At 33.9% G+C, this 22,880-nt stretch overlaps 1 protein-coding gene across 9 annotated transcripts in view; it reads right to left on the bottom strand.

Moving 5' to 3' along the window:
* Positions 1-22,880, bottom strand: part of LOC105331933 (inositol 1,4,5-trisphosphate-gated calcium channel ITPR1) — a 64,694-nt gene that overhangs the window by 21,606 nt on the left and 20,208 nt on the right. For 3 of the 9 annotated variants that reach the window (XM_066078550.1, XM_020068788.3, XM_066078551.1), the window contains 7 exons: positions 8,764-8,873; positions 3,436-3,509; positions 2,061-2,185; positions 1,540-1,626; positions 1,202-1,279; positions 464-544; positions 58-155 (listed from right to left, as the gene is read on the bottom strand). In XM_066078550.1, coding sequence (XP_065934622.1) covers positions 58-155; positions 464-544; positions 1,202-1,279; positions 1,540-1,626; positions 2,061-2,185; positions 3,436-3,509; positions 8,764-8,873 — 653 coding nt within the window. Of the gene's footprint in view, positions 1-57; positions 156-463; positions 545-1,201; positions 1,280-1,539; positions 1,627-2,060; positions 2,186-3,435; positions 3,510-8,763; positions 8,874-10,468; positions 10,624-14,579; positions 14,740-19,103; positions 19,988-22,880 lie in introns of those variants that run through there. The other 6 variants (XM_020068787.3, XM_011434328.4, XM_020068786.3 and 3 more) reach the window with 5 other exon arrangements.

Below are 22,880 nucleotides of genomic sequence, written 5' to 3'. Positions count from 1 at the left end.
TATAAAACTGTTGATTTTTTTTTCATTTTTAAATGCATCAGAATTCGATATATTTACCCATAAGAAAAGTGGTCAATCTGGAAAGGTTCACTGGCGTGGAAATAGTGACCATGTGACTTCACACTCTCAAAAACAATTTGGTCGAACAATTGAACCTAAGATGTATTAAAACATTATTTTTATAAAATTTCAACAAAAAAAAACCCATTTTGCAATGGATTAGACAAGGAAATGCTTGTAATAAAACATAAGTTATTGATAATAAAATGGATTAAATTTTGATATCTTGTTTTCCATTGGAGGTAAACAGATTTAATTCAGTTAGAGTTGTTATACGGTACAAAGCATTATCACTTTCTGAGTGGGTGGGTTGATTGCAGAGAGGAGATAGAAAACATGAATGGAACCGTTTTACATCATTAACCTTGCCGAGTGGATGATATCCTGCTTTTATTGTACTCACTATTTCTCCCTCCGATTTGACCTTGTATCGCGGAAGGATTCTAAACTGGGCGTTTTTGGCGTTGTATTCGTGGAGCGACACCTGGAAAAAGTGAAACTGGTTTGTTGTACATTGCAATTAGCTAAATTACACAGCTATAGTGAAAGACCTCTAAATGTGCCTCCCACGGTACCCGTGGGGACAGTGACCTTTCAGCGGAATAGCCCGCTATCTTTTGTGTAAAACAACTCAAGCACGGGGGTGTGCGTACTAGTCAATGTCTCCTTGATGAGACAGGTAACAATGCATACATCGAAGACAATCCGAAAACATGGCTTGAATGACAGGTGCCACCATTAGATTACAGAGAAATATTAATATTACCAATTAAATAGTCGAAGATTAAATTTTCCTGGCAACCAGAATAGAACGACTCCCCTCTTTTTCTCTCACCAGTCTTTGGGTGTTCAGTTTTATCTTTTTGATTTTAACTTCAATTGAAACAAAATATGTATCCGCTGATGCCGCGTTTGAACCCTTTTTCTGTACCCATTTGATTCAATGCATTATGTTTGGAAGAACGACATCAGTATTTATTCGAGAAACATGAGTGCATTTTGATTTTTGTAAAATAACCGAGTAGAAACTCGTTAGCATTGACGTGAACATTTATGATATGTGGGAGCGCCTGAGCCAGTTTTTATTTCTCAAGACAGGGAGAGCATAAGTGAGATACTCAGCCTCCGAGAACCCACTGACCTTCATATTGTTTTTGTCTTTCTGGCTGGTCTGTGTCGTACTCATGTGAACAAACTTTCCGGTAAACACATGTTTCAGCTAGAAAGAAAACGACAATAAATTAATCTTCTTTGCAACCGAACCAAAAACAGAACCCTGAAACAATAACGTATTTTGCAGAATGACTAACATATGATTTACTGGAACTGAAGGAAACGAAAACATATTTTTTTTGCAGTTTAATCGATTATTTCAGCATATTGATGCCATCAAAGATATTCTTTATCAATGAATTTTAGATATATACATATTCTTTTTTTTATTTTATAAAGATGCATTTTGTCTTGGTTTTGTGTTACCTGAACAACCTCGCCATAACGCACGCGCTTCCCGTGTTGTCTCGTCTGCTCTGCCTCGTTGTCTTTGTTCTCCGCGTCTGCTGCAGACTACAATTGTAATCAGAAATATCAAGATAAAAATCAATTCACACATTTATATTTTCGAAATTGAATCTTAAACTATAAAATAGTTATGAATCTTTTAAACAGACGACCATTTATTCTAATTTTCGGTTTCTTTTTTTTTTCTTACTTTTTTTTTTGAATTTCAATGAACAGGTACTCAAATTGCATTAGGAATTTAGTAAAAAACGTTTTAGCATAGATTTGATAATTCTTGCTTTAAAAAAAAATTCCCAATTAACCTTCTGTTTCCAGAATGCAATTAGTTCTCAATTTTCAACAGGAAATAGCGTATCTGTTCGGCTTTGGTCGAATGATAAATGACCCCATCATCGTTTGTTTTTGACATAAATGTCCAGTTCTTGGTATGTTCAGTGTAGATTTTGAGTGAAGATTTCTTTGTTCCAAGTTGTAATTACCTTTGCCTGTTTGAGCAGACCCCGTGTGACCTGTTCGGTATTGTCCGTCTGAATCGAGTTCATCCATTTTCTGTACTTTTTGTTGAGTTTGTATCTATTCTGGATACAAACTTGGAAAACCACCACTGCGAAGATTATATTTGAAATAAGGTGCTGCACATTTTAGTAAAGTGTTATTACTATAGTTTAAATATATCAAAAAGTAAGACTAACAAAGAGTTGTACAGATGCCCTTCCCCCGAATATTTTCACTAATTAACAAAAATAGCTATGACTATGACTACGTTGGTAATTTTATTGCCATGCACTCTGATGCATTGATACGTCTCTGATTTTCACACTTAAACATTTTATTTAATCAATTCCAAATAATTTTATTTCCTTATACCTATTAACACAAAGTAGAATAAAGGTGACGAAGAACAAACTTCAATAAATTCAAGCTATTCCAACCCAACAATGTACTACTATCAGTCAATTCAGGGGCTGTGTCATCCACAGAAGTTTCATATTTCTGATCAGTATCAAGCTTACATCGCTCAGTAACAGTCTGTTGTTATTGTCTACGGAGGAGTACACGCTACTACTGCATCCATTGGATGGATAATAAAGTGGCAACATAACACCTCCGTTAATGAATACGTGCCAGGGATTTTTTTTATCGAGAGAGTGTCACAACTTGACCAAACAGTACAACAGAAGTGAGATTTTCTGTTTGTCGAATTGTTTGTCGAATTGTCTGCAACTTGACTAAGTTGTCAGGCGGCTGACACTAATGATAAATTTTCAATTAACAGTGCTCTGCAAAGGGCGATTCCGAAACGTTTATGCCACCGATAGAATGAATAACATGCACTCTAATTTGTCAATGGGACACTTTCGCGGATTTCAAGCACTCGCTAAACTTTTTATCAGGCATGATATGGTTTTTTTGAAATAGCATCAAAGTTTGTTTAAAAGATCAGAAATAAACTTTTCGGTAACTATTTCTATCCTTTAAATTACATCATGCTTATAATTATCTCCCATATCTTCAAAATCAATATTCCCATTACATAAGTAAGGAATTTTGAAGAGCGAGGATGGAAGATAAAAAGAGATACATTTGGAGGGGGTTGGGCATTATGATATTCGAATATATCGATAAGAAATTGTTATTAGGGGAGAAAAGTAGATAAGACTTCATGCTCTTCTCAAGAGCTTTTTATAAAATCTTCGTTCCTTACGTTAAATCCATGCATACAAGAAATTTCAAATACTTAACATTCTTAATCACTATCTAGGATTTACAGAAGGAAACATTTCACCCTCTCGGCGATTTCGAACACTGCGACAATTCGAACACGCTGCTCATATCTCTATCACTTCATCTTACCTTGAGGGTTCGGTATGTTTCTTGGTCTGTTTCGTTCTTGATTTGAGTAAATGAAAAGCCCATTATTGGAGGAACTGAAAAAAACAACACTTGGAAATAAATAAAAGTCTGTTGACTAAAATTCAACTATTTCTGATCAGACTAAAAAGAAATAACAAATTATCGGGAACTAATACAGACTATAAAGAGAAACCTTTTACAATAACTCGTTTATTTCAGACATGAAATTATGTCTTTAATTGAGCTATCCAGTAACCAGCTTTAAACTAAACAAAATCCTTAATCGACGCATCAAGGCTTCTACATGGTTTTTGCAACTCTACGCTAATTTCAGATTCGTCGGTTTATCGTTCGTCTGAAGTTCTGAGGAATAATGTAATGAACAAGTTGTTGAAAACCCTTTACAGACTCTTAATGCTATTAGTAGAGAACAATTATCTGATACCCAAGAGCATCTTATGATCAAGTAATAATTAACTGCCTGTTTGTGTTGTCGAGTCACATAAGCGTTTGATTACCGATTCAGCTTGACGCTTGGGAGTGTTATTGTTGAAGTTAATGTAGAAGACCTTGAAAAACAAGTTGAAACTAAACCTGTTCTTAATGATTGCAAATTAGAATAAATCATAAACCATGCTTTATTTTTGAAAAATGATTTAGAAGCTCGAGCATTTGAAACAAAGAAAAAATTACGAATGTATACACCAAATCTTATTAAATCATAAATGCAAAATAATTCAACAATCACTTTTCATTTCCATGTTTTAATATGCAGACGTCATAGTGATTACACCTAAACGTTTTGATTTCGTTCTAAAGGTAATTAAACATGTTTCTGATTAAGATTAATTAGGTCAAAAACACTCTGCGACAGCTCATACATATAGCTATAAAAACACATGTCTCTCATCTGTTAAAAGTACCCCAACACTTGTCTTGCAAAGTAACGCAATGCAAGTGTTATTTTTAAGAGCACGGAGTTTCATTCCTTGCTGATGTCTGCATGTGTTAATGGTCTGTTTTACATTCAATTACTTATGTGTTAATGTTACCCTCTGATTAATAAAATATGGAATATGTAGGACATCCCGGTCTCTACTCTAGCTCACTCTTTGGGCACAAGTCTCGTTTGAATACCAGCTTAATGTGTTAATTTCTGTATCTGTATCAAAAGCATGGTTTCACTAATTTTAAAGAATGGGTTTCATCAAAGTAACGTATATGTATGCCGTAACAAATTAATTTTATGTTACAGTTGACATAGATACGTGTATGAATTGTTGATTCACATGACCGATTATTGATGATGTTTTCTGCTTAGTAGACGTCTTCCCAGTTTTGATTGATTGATTGATTGATTGATTGTTGATTTACATCCGGTTCAAAAATATTTCACCATCTTAAATGTTAACGTCACCAGATGCTAGACTAAGTAAGATCGATCCACTGTACTCAAGGTCATTTAGCAGTAAGGGCTCTTTATTGTGCTAACGCATGCAGGGACACGGGACATTAATTTATAAGGTCACATCCAATGGACACATCCCTTTCACTTCAAAGTGGCCAGTGCCATTTGCTACCTATATTATAATCTTCTTAGGTTTTTCGCAGTAGGAGTTCGAAATAATGACCCGCCGATCATCTTTACAGAATTCAAAAAAATTCTAAATGAAATATTTTACTCTGCTAAGAAAGTGGTTGAATGAGATCTGATTTAAAACATAGCTAAGTGTATCCTTATTATCTTTTTGCCGTACAAACTAATATACATCATTATTCTATTTCATTGTTGCACTAAACTCTGTGTTGTATATAAAGCATAAAGACTATATAAAAAATTCTTTCTGTGACCTAGTGGTTTATATACACAATATTTGATAATTAGTTGATATCTAGGTCAAGCTAACTCATTACATACATAGAAGAGAACATTATCAAAGAAAACAAAGTAACCTAGAGAGTAGCTGTGTAGTCATTAACTCGAAACAACGTTCCTATATGTTTGCTACAATATTATCTCCACTTTACATTATCTTCGAAATCAAAATGAAATTTCTCTACTCAACTGATGGCAAAACAAGTTCAGATTTTTTTTTCTGTGATAAAAACGCAATATTGTAAATTGGTAAGAAAGATTTAAGGTTTATAAGAGGCTTGATGCAAATGCATTACGAAAATGTAAACTTATAATAAAAAAATGACGGTTATCATAAACACAACGTGTGAGGCCTTATTTTATATCTTTTTTATTCATTATATTTTCTCACCTCCTCCCCCGTCCCTTAATAAACCACCGCGATTTTAAATTACAGAAATTCTCAAACCAATATGCAAAAAAAAACCCCAAAAAACCCTTAACCCCCCCCCCCCGAAAACTCTCTGATGCTCATTAAAAATCCGAAAGTTGAAACTAAAGTTTAAGATCTTGATTTCCTACATCTTTAAGACGAATTGGTCTGAGATAAAAATAAATCAAAGTATCAGGCTGCAGTTGCCATTTCCAGTCATAAATGTTAATTCGACATCAAAATGGATCCGATGAACTTTTTATATCTGAATCGAACTCCTGACCGTAGTTTTGAAGATAAGAGAAAAAGTTGCACCTATCAATATAATCAATTAATACGTCGTAAATACAGAATTAATTGCAAAATTGCTTTCCGTTAAGTAATGCGATATGCTGTAAATTTTTCCTTTCAATATCAGGAGCCCGTTCTGATTGGCATTGTTTTGAACGTCCATGGTGTACGCTTACTTTAGGAGGAGGCCGGATGATCAACAAATTAACTTTCAGATTTACCTTTAAGTTAAAATTTTAGGTCTGAATTTTTAGCCATTACTTAGAAAAGAAAGAAGATGGGGGAATAAGATGGCGCAAATGCCCATTCGGTTTAGTAGTGAAATACAATTTTAAATTTATTTTCCCCAATTAAATCTATTCAAATATATTATAATACAACTTTGTAAAATCAAAATTTCTAACTACAGTCAGTTTTTAATATATTTAACAAAAAATAAGAAAAAAAAAATTGTCGGAAATTTTGGTGGTATCGAACCCGTAACATAAAAACCCTAGCTATATACGGTTAGCTTATGCCAGGTACTCTAACCACTGAGCCATTTCAGACACAACAAAGGCGGCTTTTTAAATATTATGTGTGACTAAGGTCACGAATTACCGGACTTGTATTATCTTTTCAATACGTTCAATTGTTGGGATACAAAATGATATTTTTAATGTATAGTGGGTCATCTCTCCACGTTTTTGTTGATTGAAATCGGTTTGTTTTCCATTAGACCTTATTTAGACTATGAGAAAAATATGGAGTACAGACCCACTCTATAAAAGAAAATGCCTTGAAGTTCTAAAAAATGACAATATTTGCAGGTTTTGATACGTATACGCCTGTTTGAGTTAACATATTCCAAGTATTGAACATACCTACAGGTTACAAATCAACGATTCGTTAAATATATATTGTTTTAAATGATTTAAAAAAAACCCATAAGATTTGTTGATACTTTAATTTTTTAGTAGCCTGTCCGACCGCGTATGGGCATTTTACACGCCTTATCCACCCATCTTCTTTAGAACTTTAATGTTTTTCTATATTTTTATACAAAGCTCTTCTTCTAAAGGAAACCAATATAGTCTAAAAAAAAATGGCTACGACCATTGAGCCCTCTTAAACGTCTTGGATATCTTAGTTTTGACATGTTATCAGAGCTTGGATTATTCTTATGAATTATGTTTTACAGAAGTTCCATCTACATCTGGAAAAACTTTTGATTACAAGCGCACGACCCCCTGTTAACCATTAAGACCAATCCAAAGCAAAAACCACCCAGCGCCCAAAGGCGTGTTTACAATGGAGCGTTGGAGCACTCTGAAGTGGAGTCTCCTATGGCCATCCTCAGCCCTGTGTATACAGAGAACTCATCCCTGACCACAGTGCTCCTCACCTGGCGCTTCCATCAGGTCATTGTCTTACCGCCAGAGAAAACCACTCCATTTTCCATCCTGTTTCTCAGTGTTTTCATGGTCTATAAAAATGTCGTTATTTTTATAGATATCAGCTTTTATTCGATGTAATTTTTTGTGTGGAATTTTTAATGCGTTTGAACTAAGTTTTTTAACCAAGGATTTTCCCCACAAACTCACTTTGTAATGCATTAAGAATTCGAAAATAGATTCAATCTAAAGAATAGAAAATGAGACTATGCTGTTTTTATGGATACTTTGCACACGTGTTTTGTTTTTTTGGTCGAGAAGCTACGAAAGTCAACAGCATACTCTCCGATATTTTATGTTAGTGTGCAACCTTGTTGGATTGTTCAAATATCATTCTGACCTGCAAATAACTGTTTCAAAGAACCTATCCAATGTTGATGACTGTCATTTAATTCGATTGATAATTAAATGTTTTATACTTAACTTTTAAAAAAAAATAGATATTGTGAATATCGTGAATTAAAGTACGTTATGACTGATATACTTTCACCAATTTAGAATTTTCAAATTTTACAATATTTAACAAGACATACGTTTGAAAATCATTTCGAAAGGTAAAAAAATTGAAATTCCCAGCGGGATTTACAGATTAGTAATAAACCCTCCAACCCATTGCGCTATACTGTAAGTTACAACTTTGGGAAAGAAACTATTCATAAAATTACACTTGATTTTATTGTTTATTTCGATTAATAATACGTCGCAACATTGAAGTGTCCCATACCTCTTTAAAACTTTTACTTTTTCTTGACCGTGGGCTAGGATTTAATTCTGTCTCCGCACAACAGTTCAATCTAAATTGGATTGTAAGCTTTAAAAATAGCCCCCTGTCTCCAGAGTTTGTTAAATTTACCTCACTGTGAGCTGCGAAGATAATTCTCTGTCGCCAAAGTTTTTTTTTACCTCTCCTCAGAACTGATTAAGATTTATATAAATATATGTACTTCTTTCGGGACTGTTAGCAGCTAATATTGACCTACAGACTGTGAGCTGTGAACATAGCCTTATAGGTTGCTATATACACAAACCTGCACTGAAAGCTGTAAACGGGAATATCCTCCAATTTCTCCTGTTTCTCTTACCTTGACATTGAGCTGTAAACATTACCCTTTGTCTCCTTAGTTTAATACTCCCAGTGTACCTGATTGTAAGCTTTAAATTGGCTCTATGTGTGGAGAGTTTTGATCTTTTATCTAACCTATAAGTTGTAGACAAAGCTCTCCTTTTTCAAAATTTGTTGACTCGCCTGGACTTGGAGCTGTAAACATTACTCTAACGCTACTTCTTTTACTCGTGAGCTGTATTTTTACTCATACCTGGACTGTGAGCTGTAAATGTAGCCCTCTGTCTCCTCACAATACAGGCACACGTAGTCCCCGATACACAGGTACTCGCCCATCCCCGGCTCCTCACCGCAGCCATGAAGCTGTAAAATCAACAGGTATGATTAGTGCACAAAAAACCAGGTATGTATGATTAGTGCACGAACAAGCCAGGTATGATTAGTGCACGAACAAGTATCATCCATCATCGTGGGCAACCATTTTTTATAATCATACACCACAAATCTGTAAATATTATTCTCAAAGAAAAATTCTTCGATAGCTGTTTTGTTAAATATTTATTGATAACTGCTGTTCAAGAATGATTTTTTAAAAAAAATTTGTTTACTTTTACAATGGCTTGACTCGATAGGTTTTCGATAAGAAAAATTAAGAAACTCGTGGTTGAAGAGATTACAATTTCATGGACCGCTGTGACTCAAGTTCTAGAGTACATTTAAAATAAATTCCAATCATATTGCACTTGCTAATAAAGAATAATATATTTCTCTGGTTATCAACTTTTAAATATAGAAAGTGCAAGAAAAGTACAAAAGAGTACCACCAAAGTAGTAAAAGAAATGAAACGTATTGATGTCCGGAAAAATATGCGTATGAAGACCAAAAAAAAAAGTTGGAAGAAAGTTGGTTTCAATTAGGTGTAGTGAAATAAGCTAGAACTAAGGTATTTTTTGGTATGCAAGATTTGGAAGGCAAAATGGTAGTTAATCTATATTCTAGACCGATTTTCACTTTGTTTTCACCAATTAGTATAGGACCTCAAAAAATCAGCTGTTGTTTGATTCTGTTAACAGAAAACAAGATAATTATCTAATAGCTCAAAATGTTACATGTTGGCAAATCAAAGACCGCTTTTCATCTGCATCAGTTATAGATAAAAATCCCCACCTTACATTCATAATCTCCAACAGCCAAAATTTTTATAACATTGAGAAAGATATCTGCAAAGTTTATTAAAATTTTTTACCTGTCAGGTTTAAGTTGTAACAAAACATTTTTTTCGCCAGAATCATACATGCATCTAAGACAATTTCAGTGCAAAATAGGCATGTTTAAAATATATTTGATTTTATAACAATGATATTTATCTAGCTTAACTTTTTTGGTCAGCATTGCATGGTTTTTCATAAACACCCATTTGGCGTGACGATTACAAATAAATTTTGACGTTGCTACTGCCATCAATTGTTGTATTTGCATACTTTAACAGTTGTAGTTTATTAAGGTGGCAACAATTGTATTTCAACCTTTGAGCTGATAAAAAAATTGGTATAATTGTAAAACACAAGTTGATGGCCCCGTTATTGCCGTGTCCGACCAAAAGACCTCTCTAAGGGAATCAAAATGATAAAGCTTTGCTTTTATGTCAAGAATATTACGAATCAACTGTAGAAAACTAAAATAATGAAATGCCAATGTTAAACTAATGAACGTTTAGGATACTTCACATTTCAATACGAATTTTAATCATCATCGCCATCTACATTGTATAAATCATTATAGCAGAACGAACACTCATATTTTTTAAAAAAATGCCTTGTAAATGCCAATAAACAAATTTTAACGAAAAATTTTTAAACAATGTACTGTATATTATGATAAGAGTCACAGAGATTGAAACATTATTGGTTCAATATTCAATAACTGTAAACCCCTTCAAAATTATTTTAAAATTTACCTTCAATAAAAAGGTATTGGTTATTCATTATTCCTCTGATTTTCAAACGAACGTTATTATTCCAATGCAATTGGTATCATTCCACAAATTAGATATTTCCAGAGACACAATATATATATTTCATAAAATAGAAACAATTAGATCACAACAAGATGAAACTTTATGAAAATATCACTGTCCAAGAATTGAAACTTTGAATACTTGTGCTTCGGATACAAATCCATTTGTGCATAGTGTTGTAACGGGCGGTAACTTTGTTATAAATATGACGTCGATAATCCCGCCTCGCGCTTTAAGAAGACGACCGAGTCTCGCCCCACGTGCCACCGCTACAGCGTTTGGGTAAGGATTATACGGTGCTTTGCGTTCACGCCTCTTTACACATACTATGTTTATTTTTGATGTCTTCATATGTTGTTCAAACACTTTATGACACTCTATCTTTGATCCTGTTATCAGGTTTTTCTATATTTTGGTTTGAATTAATCTTCATGGATTTGATGGTGATTTCATAGATTGTTTTGTTTTGCATAGTTCGATGTTATAAGCATGTTCAGAGGTGTGACAGTTGTTTAAAAGCATCATTGTTTTTAAAATTTTTAACAACATCATGTTTTTATAATAGCTTCAAAACTCATTAACCATATTTATTTTTTACTTGTTTTGTACTTTATCAAAGAAGAAAGAATATTCGTTTGTCTATCCATAAAGCAAATCCATGTCTGACAAAATAAGGTATTTTAAATTAATTAACATGCTTATCATTTTAGCAATTTAAGATAAGACAGCTACCGAAAAAATTACCGATTAACTAAATGCAAACAGGGTTCGAAAAAACCTATAAATATGAAACAATTTTTAGATAACCTTTTAACCAAGATTTTTAAGATAAGAAATCAAGGAAAGAAATTGGTAGATTTTTATCGTAGCATGTTAATAAACTCTAGTCATAATCACCGATCTTTAATGTTGCAATTAAATCGACAATCAGAGAAGACCTAAACATTAGCGCTGAGCGAGGAATGCTGAGTCCTCTCTGATAGTCGGCAAGCACACCCACCAAACATCAGACAAAGTTCTCGTTGGGGAATCAAAGTCCCAGAAGTTCGGCCCACACATATAATGTATTCTGGCCCTGAAAGCCGAAGCTTCCCGCTTTGAAACGCCATTGTAATCCAAAATCTCGGATCTTTGATTCACGAAGAACGTTGGAGGAATGCTTACAAAGGGGAGCAACCGAAATCCAATAATGTTATAAAGGTTACGTCATATTACAATAGATCAACATATTCCAGTTTGCGGACAAATACAATAAATCTTCTTTATTAAAATGATATCAAGAATAAGGGATTAGAAAAATTATAAAACTCCTAATGCACAAATCTGTTTTGAATTAAAGAATTCCGGAAACCGCAGTATGTTTTGTTTATCTATGTCCTCGCTAATTGCAGCTCAAACAAATATCTATCAAATTTATTTGTTTTATGTTGTCATGGGGAGTAGAAATACATTGTCATATTGCAAAATTTATGCCATCGTTGAATACTCTCAGTAGAAATTCAAGATGCCTAGAAGAAGCATAGTTTAGCAATTGAAAAACTTTATCTTGAAAAATTGCTTGAACTCTCATTCTCTCTCAAGTTTGCTGTCTCAAGGATCCCCTGCGGCTTTTCATACTTTTGATAACTTCTGCGCGCAGTGCACCGGGATTGCCAAATTTTAATTGAAAGCAATATAAAAATTAAAACTCCCGAAAAAATTGTGTTCAATACAATCGATCATTACAATTGTTAAAATTTACACAAAACAAATCAACAGCCATAGCTGTTGCAATGTCTTTAAACTTTCATTCTTTTTGGTATACTATCAGTATACTAAAAATTCTGAATGTATCGACATTCAAGGGTTACTGCAATGAAAGAATACCACATTACCATGTGTTAAAACGGCGCGTGAAAGACACGGAAAACCGTATCATGTCTACAAAATGTTTAGGTTTTTTTTCAATTGGCCAGACCATTATGACATTGTTGTACCGGCAGACAAAAGTAAAAAAATCGGACTTAATTTTGATACTTTTATAGCATCTCTTGAGTTGCGAACGTCCAGCGTTTTTGTCGATAGTTTTTATTCGGATAAAACCTTGCCTCGCATCTATGAACTTACGTGTACATAAATTTAGGAAGTCATAGAAAAACCAAAAAGAACACGTGCATTTTACGGGGATCACAATAGGTTGAAATATAATGCTGAAAAATAGGCCAAAGAAAATCTATAAATATTAACAAAATTCAAATAAAAAATAAACAAAGAGAGCCGTGTGTGTCTTTTAAGATACCACTAAATCGAAAAATAATGGTAGCAATGCAAATAAGAAACCACGGGCGTTCACAAAAAATTGACAGATTCCGGAAAGCAAGTAATTACAAATGACAAACGTTTTCTAGATGCAGATGAACGGCGCTAGTGATAAGATGCCTGGTTACCTCAAAATGCAAAAAAATGAAGTAACAACTAGCTTATTCATAATTAACAGTCAATAGCATAATGTAGCAATAGAACTATGAACTAAGTTATGTGGGTCTGAAACCTTCTACAGCTGTGTTGGTTTATAGTTATATGCGATCATATGGCGGGATAGAGAGAGATGATGGCCGAGCATGCATGATAGCAAGGAGTCAGTAATCCCTTCTCATAGACTGCGTGGCACTTTATCTATCGATTTATCTGTTTTAACTAATTGCAGATATGTTTTTTGCGTTATCTCAAGATAAATTATTTCATCATCACAACTCTGTTAGTGTCGCAGATGTAGCAATTCTCATTGAAATACTACAAATGCTGGCGTATAGCTGTAAACAGTAAGAAGACAATAATGTATAATAAACGATCGTGCAGTTAAGATAATTCTATTGACTATTTCAAGGTCCGACTTTTTTGCGATGTCTATTCTAATATTAGCGTACATTGTCAGAGTTTTTAAAGCACATTAATTGACAAAAGGATCCAAGTTACAAATACAGATATAATTGTGAGATTCTATAAATCAAGTCAATAAATAAAGTTTTATTTGTTGCAAAGTTAAAACAAAGAAAGAATTGAAATATATCTGAAATACACTTTTTTTTCATTATCCCAAGTATGATATTCCCTAATGAGAGAACATATGATGAAGCGAACAGTACTGTGTCTTAAGTGCTTGGCAGGCATTCGTTCCATGCAATACACATTTACCTTTATGTTCTGACTTTTGAATTCGGTAAAAGGTCAAAAAAGCATTATCTACAGCCTATTTGACACAAATAACTGCATTAACATGTCATGTGACCAACAATTTATTCAATAACTAATAAGCATAATATTGGCCTAGTGACCTATTTTACCGCTAATAAAGCAAATCGTCATATATAAAATAACCAATTTCACTCTTTTTTTGTTTTCAGGTGTTTTGGGTATTCAAATACTCAACTTTACCTATGTTTTGATTACAGAACAGCTTTCCCTTATATTTTACCACTGCTCGCCAATTTTCGTACATGATATTGTTGCAAAGCATGTTGATTCCTGTATTTACGTCGATGCTGATATTTTATTACTCAAAATGATGCATCATTCACTTGATGAGTAAAAACGTATTTTGGGCAAATTTAATCAATTCTAATCTTTGTAAGTCGAAGATAAATCATAAAATCGTGAAACAGAAATTAGTACTTGTTGTTTACTACATATAATAAAAACTATGAAATAAAGGGGCACCAACAATCCTAGTCTGGAGTGTACGTAGTGGTAATTGTACATTTCGACTAGATCTCGGGAGTCTTCAAGCAACATATAAAAATTGATCCAAACATGTGAACCATTTTTAGTTTGCAGTTATGAAAAAAAATTAAACTAAAGTAAATTCTGTACGTATAATAAAATTAACGTGTGGTTATATCGTTTTTGTCATTAAAAAGTTATCATAGACGTAAATAAAATTGTGATAAAGAAGTTGACAGCTTTATAACATTTTTGACTAACAATCCTTTGTTTTAGGAAGAAATACGATAAATCCATCGTTTGTTTTGCACTCATAAACTGCAAGATGTTGCCATGCACCGCATGTACTTACCTCGACCTCGGGGTCATTGCTTGTGGACAATGTTAAAAGATAACTCTCTGTTCGCATAGTGAAAGAATCTCAGTCTCAAGAAAACATAGTCAACATATAACTTCTGTCGAGTTAAAAACAAAAAGACGACAATGATGTTTGAGCAACACAACACAAGACACTCACTCCAACAACAAAACAACAGAAATAACGACCACAAGTCGAGAGAGCCAAGATACAGAAACATTGATTGCAACAATAACTAAAAACATTATTTTCGTACGACCATTACCCCGTGTAACTGCTCTAATGATGAGTGTAGGGTACACACGCGCGAGTGCAACGAGGCATGCTAGTCTTTGATGTTTTTTTTGTTCTCTATTAGAACGACACCTTGATTTGTAATTAATAAGAGAACTCTCATCCAAGCATTTTTAGCTCACCTGAGCCAAAGGCTCAAGTGAGCTTTTCTGATCACAATTTGTCCGTTGTCTGTCGTTGTCGTTGTCGTAGTCGTTGTCGTAGTCGTTGTCGTCGTCGTTAACTTTTCACATTTTCATCTTCTTCTCAAGAACCACAGGGCAGATTTCAACTAAATTTGGCACAAAGCACCACTAGGTGAAGGGGATTCAAGTTTGTTCAAATGAAGGGCCACGCCCTCTTTAAAGGGGAGATAATTGAGAATTATTGAAAATTTGTTGGTATTTTTCAAAAATCTTCTTCTCAAAAACTATTTGGCCTGAAAAGCTAAAACTTGTGTGGAGGCATCCTCAGGTAGTGTAGATTCAAGTTTGTTCAAATCATGGTCCCCGGGGGTAGGGAGGGGCCACAAGAAGGGGATCAAGTTTTACATAGGAATATATAGAGAAAATCTTTAAAAATCTTCTTCTCAAAAACTATTAGGCCAGAAAAGCTCAAATTTAAATGGAAGCATCCTCAGGAAGTGTAGATTCAAGTTTGTTCAAATCATAGTCCCCGGGGGTAGGGTGGGGTCACAATTGGGGGATTAAGTATTACATAGGAATATATAAAGAAATCTTTAAAAATCTTCTTCCCTAAAACTATTAGGCCAGGAAAGCTCAAATTTGAGTGGAAGCATCCACAGGTAGTGTAGATTCAAATTTGTTCAAATCATGGTCCCCGGGGGTAGGGTGGGGCCACAATTGGGGGATTAAGTTTTACATAGGAATATATAAAGAAATCTTTAAAAATCTTCTTCTCAAAAACTATTAGGCCAGGAAAGCTCAAATTTGAGTGGAAGCATCCTCAGATAGTGTAGATTCAAGTTTGTTCAAATCATGGCCCCCGGGGGGTAGGGTGGGGCCACAATAGGGGGATGAATTTTTACATAGCAATATATAGAGAAAATCTTTAAAAATCTTCTTCTCAAAAACTATTAGGCCAGAAAAGCTCAAATTATAATGGAATCATCTTCAGGTAGTGTAGATTCAAGCTCATTCAAATCATGGTGCCCGGGGGTAGGGTGGGGCAAAAATGGGGGGATCAAGTTTTACATTGGAATATATAGAGAAAATCTATAAAAATCTTCTTCTCAAAAACAATTAGGCCAGAAAAGATCAAATTATAATGGAATCATCTTCAGGTAGTGTAGATTCAAGTTTGTTCAAATCATAGTCCCTTGGGGTAGGGCGGGGCCACAACGGGGGGATCAAGTTTTACATAGGAATATATAGAGAAAATCTTCTTCTCAAAAACTATTAGGCCAGAAAGCTCAAATTTGAATGGAAGCATCCTCAGGTAGTGTAGATTCAAGTTTGTTCAAATCATGGTCCCTGGGGGTAAGGTGGGGCCACAATTGGGGGATCAAGTTTTACATAGGAATATATAGAGAAAATCTTTAAAAATCTTCTTCTCAAAAACTATATGACCAAGAAAGCTCAAATTGGCGGGTAACCATCCTCAGATAATGTAGATTCAAGTTTATTCAAATCATGGTCCCTGAGGGTAGGGCGGGGCCACAATGGGGGATATATTTTTATACATAGAGAAAATCTCTAAAAAAAATCTTCTTCTCAAAACTATTAGGCCAGGAAAGCCCAAATCTGAGTGGAAGCATTTCCAAATCGTATAGATTCAAGTTTGTTAAAATAATAGTCCAGTGGTATGGTGAGGCCACAGTGGGGGATGAATTTTTACATAGGTATATATAGAGAAAATCTTTAAAAATCTTCTTTTTAAAGACCATTTGGCCAGAAAAGCTTTAACTTGTGTAGAGGCATCCTCGGGTATTGTAAATTCAAAATCAGAGTCCCTAGTGGTAGGGCGGGGCCGTGATGGCAGTTTGAATTTTTACATATATAGAGAAAATCTTTAAAAATATTCTGGGAAAGTTTTTCGGTCCAAAACTCAGTACTTAGTGTGAAAGCACAGGTTATGCAGATATAAGTTTGGTGAAACCATGATACCCTAGAGAAAAGTGGGGCAACAAAATGGGGGGGGGGGTATATAGGAAAAGAGAAAAATCATCTTACAGGTACAACAAGAAAAGGGGCTTGGTATTTACCAAAAGAAAGAGGTGGATAAAAATTGGCAGATTTTCAATTTTTTTAGCAAGATCTACTGTACTTAGTTGTCAAGATATTTTGATACTGTAATGCTAATTTGATCAGAATTAAGGCAATTGTTGCTCAGGTGAGCGATGTGGCCCCTGGGCCTCTTGTTTTCAGTGGTTATTATAACGATAAAAAAGCAAAGATAATTATAACAGGTAGAGTATATGGCTTCAACAATCATACAGGCATGTAATTAAAAAGAATTGTATCATTATTATTGAGACATAAATAAATAGTTTAAGTTTTCAGAAATTGGGTCTAATCGTTTATGTATCACCATCAAACAACAAAATATGTTCAAACCAGTCTGAGATTAAAATAAATATTGTTTTCATTATCGTACACTTTTGTATTACAGATGATCTCGTATCAGTAACGATTAGAGTAAGTTCCAAAGGCTCCAATTCAAACATTAGTCAAGATCCTATCATATTTTCCTCTGACAAGTCTTGTTGAAAGGGAAATTAAAATAGTTTTTTAATATTTGTACACCATATTATAGCTTAAAAAAATATGACAAATAACGCATTCCGCATTTTCAGATATATACATGTACCTATGGTTTGGTAAACGCACGTTTGTTTTCAACAGATAAATATTATAATATAAATAAATGGAGTGTACCTAGAATTCAAAGATATAACTATTTATTGTTTCGGATATGATTATAATTAAATTTGAACAGCTGTGCATGACTTTTCAATTTGGCAAACCAAAAACAAATGAAAAAAGGTGTTGCAGTAGATTTAAAGATTATTCGTATAACAAACATTTATTTGATGTATTCAACACGTGTATATAAAATACTTTATTGCATTTATATGATTACATGTCATAGGTTGTAGGTACATATGTAGTTCACCTTATATGATAGTAACATTAACTATATTGATAGGAGTTATCCCTCTTCTAAAATGCTAGGAGATCAGCATGTAAGCATTTTTAGAGTCGCAAATTAAATCGTCAACAAATATATTAATATTCCACCATAAATTTGGAGGTTAATTCGACCTCGACATGGTTTCCGACCCCTGTGACTACATGTACATTGCACTGAAAATAATATGCACGTAGGCTCATCTTTAGTTTATTTATTCTGACAATAAGGTTAACTTGATAACGATCGCACAACAGTAATTGTGTATTTTGTTCTCGTTAGTCTCATAATTGACATGTACAGTTACATGACGTATAGTAAATACAGTTGTACAACTAGTCTGGTTTTTATACAACCCTTTGCAATTATTGATCTTATTACATGTAACAGTTGCTACAGATAACCGTAACAGTTACATACATATTACCGGAAGTTATCTATCTTAGCTTCGCCTTGCTTTGGGAGCAGGTTGCAAAAATAGAGATTGTTGGTCCAATTTTCTTTGCTAATGATTTACCTACACTCATTTCTAATAAAAAATATATATTTCCTTTCAGTTCAAAGCTTGGACATTAAAATCATTTTTTGAGTGTAAATTATAACTTTAACGCAATTTATAATTGATGAAAAAAAAACTTCGAAAAAATCAAGTAAATCAAATTAAACTAGTGAAACAATGTTTTTTGTATGAGTTTGTTATTCTTATTTTCAGAAAAAACTTTATTTTGAAAACAGATCCCGAAACTGAGAAGCAAATCATTGTAAAAGATGCGCTCCACGAAGTTCCTGCAACAGTTTGAATACGTTACGTGCAACGGATAACCCTAACTTCTACATTTTACAAAGGAACATTCAACAAATACCTGTTTCTTAATTATTCAATGACATTTGCAAATGTTTGTTTTACTTTTAGTAAGTATTCGTTCACTTGTCCTATTAGGCCACGGTTTCAAATTCTTTTGTTTTTTTTTATCTTAAAAATCCTCTATTTCATCTTAATAAATATAATATTTACAATTGGTTCCTGACGTTGAACATCTTGTCTTCGTTTATTATTTCAGAAAGCTTAAAGAGTGCCTCTTCTTGATCTCTTACCTCGGTGTGAAGTTGCCGCAACATTTTGTGGTACAACTTCAGTTGGCCGTGAACCTCACATCCAACGAGATCATCGTCGCTGTCCAGGCAACTGTCGCCATTCTCGTCATGAACTCGTATTTCTAGTGGTAAATCCATGTCCTGAACACCATGTAACTATTTGGCTTCACTTTATTGAGAACTTCATAATTTTCCAAAGTTGTGTTTTAAAAATTGAAAACAAGATCGGCCAACACCATCACTTGGAATTTGAATTCTCAACAAAGAGTGTTAGTTGTACAATCATGGTATTTAATATGGAGACTGATGACAAAAAAACTTACTTCCGTCAAATGAGTAACGCATAATTTCAAATCCAAACGCTCCTAACTCTAGACAAGGATAAGTTGTTTATGTAAACTCAGATGTGCAAAGTCCTGACACCGTCGATAGAATGTGCGTGATATGTCGATATCTAACGTTTTAACCCTCTTGACAACAATATCCGCGAAAATATGTCAAGCGTCTTCCATCGCATCTCCTAAATGGTACCTACTTTTGATGTATACCAAAGATATATGCAATAGAGCTTCAAGGATGCCACACAAATTCAACCTCTGAGCAAATCTTCATTAGGCTGCGGCAGACATAGATAATTACATTTAGAACATATCCCTTCAATGAGTTAGTGGCCCGGGCAGGAGATTTCTGGTGGGAGCGCGTCATCAGAATGCGAGATGTTGTTTGTCCTGTTTTTAATATCATACAGATACTGCCAGCCTGCGCGGACGCTCTTTGGACCAACCAGTCCTTGCGGTATCTCATTAAAATATACCATAGCCTTTATCCCTAATCATCGAGGCTGGGAGCAACATACAATAGTTTTTGAAGTTGCGTTTGTAATGGATTAATCCAATGCAATTACTGCGATATAGCAGAACGGATTTAATTCCCAAACTGGCCATAAAGTGATAGATACCGTGAATTCTGTATTTACGACATCTAATAATATATGACGCAATGATAAATTCATCACGTGAGACATCAATTGCATTTATCTGAAAAGTGATACCAAGACATATCTTTGATCAACTGTCTACCAATAAAATAAAAACAGCCGCCAAAATACACATACATGTACCTACTTAATCTTGCGCTTTTGAAGGTCTAAGTCATTATCATACTTCAACTTTTAACAAGAATTACTATTGTACTTCTCAGTTAAGACATTACCCGAAAAACGCACACCTGACCATTCTTGAAAACAAGGGCAATAGGAAAACAACACATGTCAAGGATCAAGACATCGAAAGAGGGGGATACCTTAATGCCGGGGCTTGTTATTACTCTCTTCTGGGTGATTATCCGAGGAGAAACCTAAGGTAGGATCAGCGGGCGTCAAGTGCCTCATTATAATCATTAATAACTCCATAACTAAAAAGAATTTGTTTCTGAGGCTGTAAAGAATTATCGTAATTCTATTACACAAGACAGGGAAGTAAACAATCTATGATAACGTATTTAACTATGCGTGACTAACTTCATCTTGTTTTTATTTTCATTTTTTTTCGGTTCCTGATCGAATGTCGTCGTCGCGCGTAGGAAAGAGTCGGAACAAATACGGTTTTGCTGTACAATGGAAAACATTTGACTTTGGTGATTCAGTTAATTTTTTCCATAAGGCTTTCCAAAAAGGAGAAATTCAAGTCATAGAAATCTTAATTCAATTGTTCGGATGTCTCTTACCAAACTTTTCAGAAAAAAATAGATGTACTGCTTCCAAAGAGGAAGTGGCCCTGTGCCAATGAACGAAGTTTTGAATCGTGCTCACCTGAACAATCAGAGGCACTAAGTATGAATACAATGCCAGCAAACAAGCAGGATTGTACACTCCATATTATTTTTACTGCTAGCTTTTACAAAGGATATACATGTATCACCTTCACAACTCTGATTTTATATGAACAATTGATAATAATTAGTAACAGAAAGTTACGTTACACTTGAGAAAAGTTAAAGGACATTTGGTTCAATTCTAAGTTACCGTTTTGAAAGCCAACATAATCAACACGCAACGTTACGAATATTCGGTACAAAAGGAACACATTAAAGCACTGAGAATGTTTTCATGCAAGACTTAGTATTAAATCCAAGCCTGACAAAAACAAAGGTTTTCCAGTTTGAGAACAAATTAAAATGGGGTACTTCGAAGAACAATGACTTTCGTCCCTTCAAATCTATATATTGACTTTTCAATATTAACTTTCAATTTTTTGTGCCGTGTAACAATTATATTTTTATTGAGGAATACTACCAGGAAAATTCTTTCTCAAAAGTCATCGATTTTGAAATCATCTAAGCTGCTTGGTCCGATTTTTCAATACAATTAAATTCTCTTTTACTTTCATTATTTAACACCAAAAGATAAAATATTCTAAGCTATTAAAATAATGTTGTTGGTATAACAAAAATTAAAAGTACACGCGTCAAGAAATACAAAACCAAGGAAAATCTCATCTTGGATTGCTATAATAAATTGATTCCCTCTAAATTCATATACACATCGTTTACTCACATAAACTTCAAATGGATTTTTAAAACGTCCACTTACTCTGGTTTTATTTTCGCTTTGCGTAAAAAAATATTAAAATTTGTTAATTTTTGCGAATGCAATGCCGAAGAAGAATCCTAATAAGAGGTGAAATCACAGGCGTTACAAATTGATTAATTTAGTTCTCGGAAAAGTTTGCTCTGTAAAAACATACATGTATATATTAATTCATTTTTTTTTTGCAATGATTTATTTGTAAAATCCATTATATTATGGCGTAAATATTTGAAAGAAAGAAGTACATGTACATGAATATGTAAAAACACATTTAGGGTACTGCAGTTTTTAGAGTAACTTTTAAGACCTTTTTCTTTGGTTTTGGTCTTTTCTGCGTTAAGTGTGTGGAAAATAATGTTTCAGAACATCCTTTACTACTGCTTTCAACACTTATCATTTCTCTTCTTGCATTTTTATCATACTGACTAGTTAGATAGAACCAAAACTTTAATTATATATGTAGTACACCCAAATTAGACAGAGTGATTAATCACACTAGTTTTTAATGATTACGAAACTTGCATTATGTAGTTTAGTGCTGAGCAGGAAGACATTCATACCGATTTGGTTTTCTGTGGCTTAGAAAAACTTGAAAACGCGTCCTTATGTTTTAAGAACGAAAAAAGGCATAAACCGCATGTAGTAGGCCAACTATTACATGTCGTGCTAAATACTACACCAAAACATATCCAATGGCCTTCGACATTTGTCTCAAGGTTGGTGGCTTGTTTGTTACCTCTCTACTAACTAACAATATCAGCAATTTTATTCTTCTGTGCAGCTCAAGCAAGACTGTAATCTCCTAGAACTTTCTATGATATATCTGAGCTGGAAGGCTGAATGATCTGATAGGGTCATATTTGTTTCTCACTAACCAATCAGATATTGTTTATAAAAATAAACATTGATGATATTCGAATGTCAATGTCACTTATTCATCATCGAAACCTATGGACATTTTATTCATTCGCAACAAAAGGTGTCAGTTTATGGATTCAGTGTCTTCTGTATATCATAGACAATACAAATATTCTTGTTTGACAAATCCAAAAGTTTAAAGTAAATTTTGATATCATACTTCGATATACGTGCTTTTCCTCATTTTTAAGAATACAAACGCAATCAAAAAACCTCGCAAGGTTTTTTGATTGCGTTTGTATTCTTAAAAATGAGGAAAAGCACGTATATCG

The sequence above is a fragment of the Magallana gigas genome, chromosome 3, assembly GCF_963853765.1.
Source record: "Magallana gigas chromosome 3, xbMagGiga1.1, whole genome shotgun sequence".
Classification (NCBI taxonomy): Eukaryota; Metazoa; Mollusca; class Bivalvia; order Ostreida; family Ostreidae; genus Magallana; species Magallana gigas.
The sequence above is the reverse complement of the archived record's forward strand: the minus strand, read 5'-3'. Positions and strand labels throughout refer to the sequence as shown.